At 39.9% G+C, this 2,381-nt stretch overlaps 1 protein-coding gene across 1 annotated transcript; it reads right to left on the bottom strand.

Moving 5' to 3' along the window:
* Positions 1 to 1,299: 1,299 nt before the first annotated feature.
* Positions 1,300 to 2,287, bottom strand: LOC112121337 (olfactory receptor 11A1-like; the record flags this gene model as incomplete). Its single annotated transcript, XM_024220364.3, has 1 exon — positions 1,300 to 2,287. A coding segment is annotated over one exon (988 nt), but the record flags the coding sequence as incomplete, so codon positions are not given.
* Between the last annotated feature and the right edge of the window lie 94 nt (positions 2,288 to 2,381).

The following is a 2,381-nucleotide window of genomic DNA, read 5'->3' as shown; positions in this document are numbered from 1 at the left end:
GTAAATAGTCCAAAGTATGCATACATAATGATGGGTTCTAAATTAGCTGTTACTCCTAAGGAAAGAGATCTGGGAGTCATCAAGGATAGTGGGGAAAAGTGAATAGAGAAGTGTTATCTACCGTTTCCCACAATACAAAAAACAGAGGTCACGTGATGAAATTCATAGGCAGCAGGTTTAATACAACAAGAGGAAATATTTTTTTTTACACAATGCAAAATTAATCTGTGGAACTCATTTCCATGGGATCGTGTATTGGTCAAAAGTATACCTGTGTTCAAAATAAAGGTTAATGAGGTTGACAGATTTGTATCTATATAATATAGCATTCCAACTGTGTTCTATTGTAAGGCCGTTCCACTCCAGTAGCTTTGTATACACACTGGCCTGGTTTGAGATTGAAAAATCTTAGCTATGTCATTTGGTTCCCTCTCTTCTATTATAAATCTTAAGAGATACTGACTCCCTTAAGGGAACTTTAAGTTTTTCCTTTGGCAAATTTGTGTATTTTGAGGATGCTGGAGGAGTTGCTATTACCAAGCAGTAATTATTTTAGTGACCGAAAGAGTTATTTTGAGCAAATGGAAATATGCAAGTTCTCCCTCCTACACAGACTGGCTTAGTGAGCTCTCTATGATGGCATTAATGGAAAAAATGACTCTGTCTTATAGTAACACTTGGAAAACATATGAAGATATCTGGTCACACATGAAACTATTGCATACTTTCGCAGTTTAGTATTTATTAGTCTTCAATACTCAGAGGATATGTTCTCACATGTTTGCCTATTTAGTCACTTTAGTAGTTGATGTCCTGGATGACCTCTGCGGGTTCAGGGTTTTTATTTGTTTACTTGTTTGGTTCCAGGTTTACAAAATAACGAGCATTGAATTTGGTTATTTATATGCTAGATTCATCTCGGGCATGTATTTATAGATGTTTTGTTTTGTTATATGTTTATATTTAATGTCAAAATAATAAAATTAAGGTTTAAAGAAGGCTCACTCATTCACACCATGGCTACCCACTATCCCCATTCTTTCTATTTCTCATTGCAATTGGAGAACCACTGGCTACTAGGGTTAGAGAGACTGAGATAACATAGGGAATAACAACCAATGCAGCTGTGTCAATTTACACATGCTGAGGATCTGCCTAATTTACCTAAATAAATACAACTGAATAGGAGATGCAAATGTAAAAAATGCTGAGTATCTTCTTCCTATAACTCAGGAGGTCTGACAAGGACTTGGGCCACCTAAATCAGTCCTTTCAGACCAGAACTGATTTATTGCCATATCAATCACCCTCTCTAATCCTACATTTCTGGAGAGCTCTCCTCAGTGCCTCCTTGACCTCTTTGTTTCTCAGGCTGTAGATGAGGGGATTGACGAGGGGTGTAAAGACTGTGTAAAGGACAGAAAACACTTTGTTTGGGGCTCTGAGTGCACCGGTGTTTGGTAATATGTAGACAGTAATTAGGGTCACATAGAAAATTGTAACCACAATAAGGTGAGAGGAGCAGGTAGAAAATGCCTTTTGCCTCCCAGTGGTAGAAGGGATTCTCAGGATGGTGGAGATGATATAAACATAAGATGACAGGGTCAAAAGAAATGGCGGGACAGTGTCTATGGAGGCGAATATGAGGGTCACCAAGGTAACCAGACTGGTGTTACTGCAGGAGAGTTTAATGACTGGGGTGAGATCACAAAAAAAATGATCAATTTCATTAGGGCCACAGAATGCTAATTGCGACACCAAAGATATTAATATGCTAATAAGTATGAATGAACTTATCCAAGATCCAGCTGCTAGCTGGATACAGAACCTGCCATTCATACGGGTGACATAGTGCAGCGGTTTACATATTGCTAAGTAGCGATCAAAAGACATTACAGCTAGCAGATAACACTCAGTGGTCAGTAGCAGAGCAAAGCAGTAAAACTGTATGATGCATTGGCTGACAGAAATGGTCCTATTTCCAGTCAGGAGACTGGCCAGCACCCTGGGCAGGATTGTGGAGGTGTAGCAGATTTCCAAGCAGGACAAGTTTCCCAAGAAGAAGTACATGGGGGTGTGAAGGTGCTGATCAGCCACAACTAGTGCCGCAATGAGCATGTTCGCAGCCATGGTGACTATGTAGATCACTAGAAAGAGCAGGAAGAAAAGAATGTGCAGTTCAGGGAGGTTCCCAAATCCCAGCAGGATGAATTCTGTGATAGATGTTTGATTTTCCCCTTCTCCTTTCTCCATGAGATGTACGTCGGTTTCCTCTTTTTCTCTATCACTAGATATGTCACATGGAGAGAGGAGAAAGTAATAATTAGTTAGGGCGGATGCTGTACAATGAAGCTGGGTGGATTTCCCTCCATTTGATTCCA

Source organism: Terrapene carolina, unplaced genomic scaffold, assembly GCF_002925995.2.
Source record: "Terrapene carolina triunguis isolate 2854851 unplaced genomic scaffold, T_m_triunguis-2.0 Scaffold28525, whole genome shotgun sequence".
Classification (NCBI taxonomy): Eukaryota; Metazoa; Chordata; order Testudines; family Emydidae; genus Terrapene; species Terrapene triunguis.
This window is presented reverse-complemented; position numbering and strand designations above follow the sequence as displayed.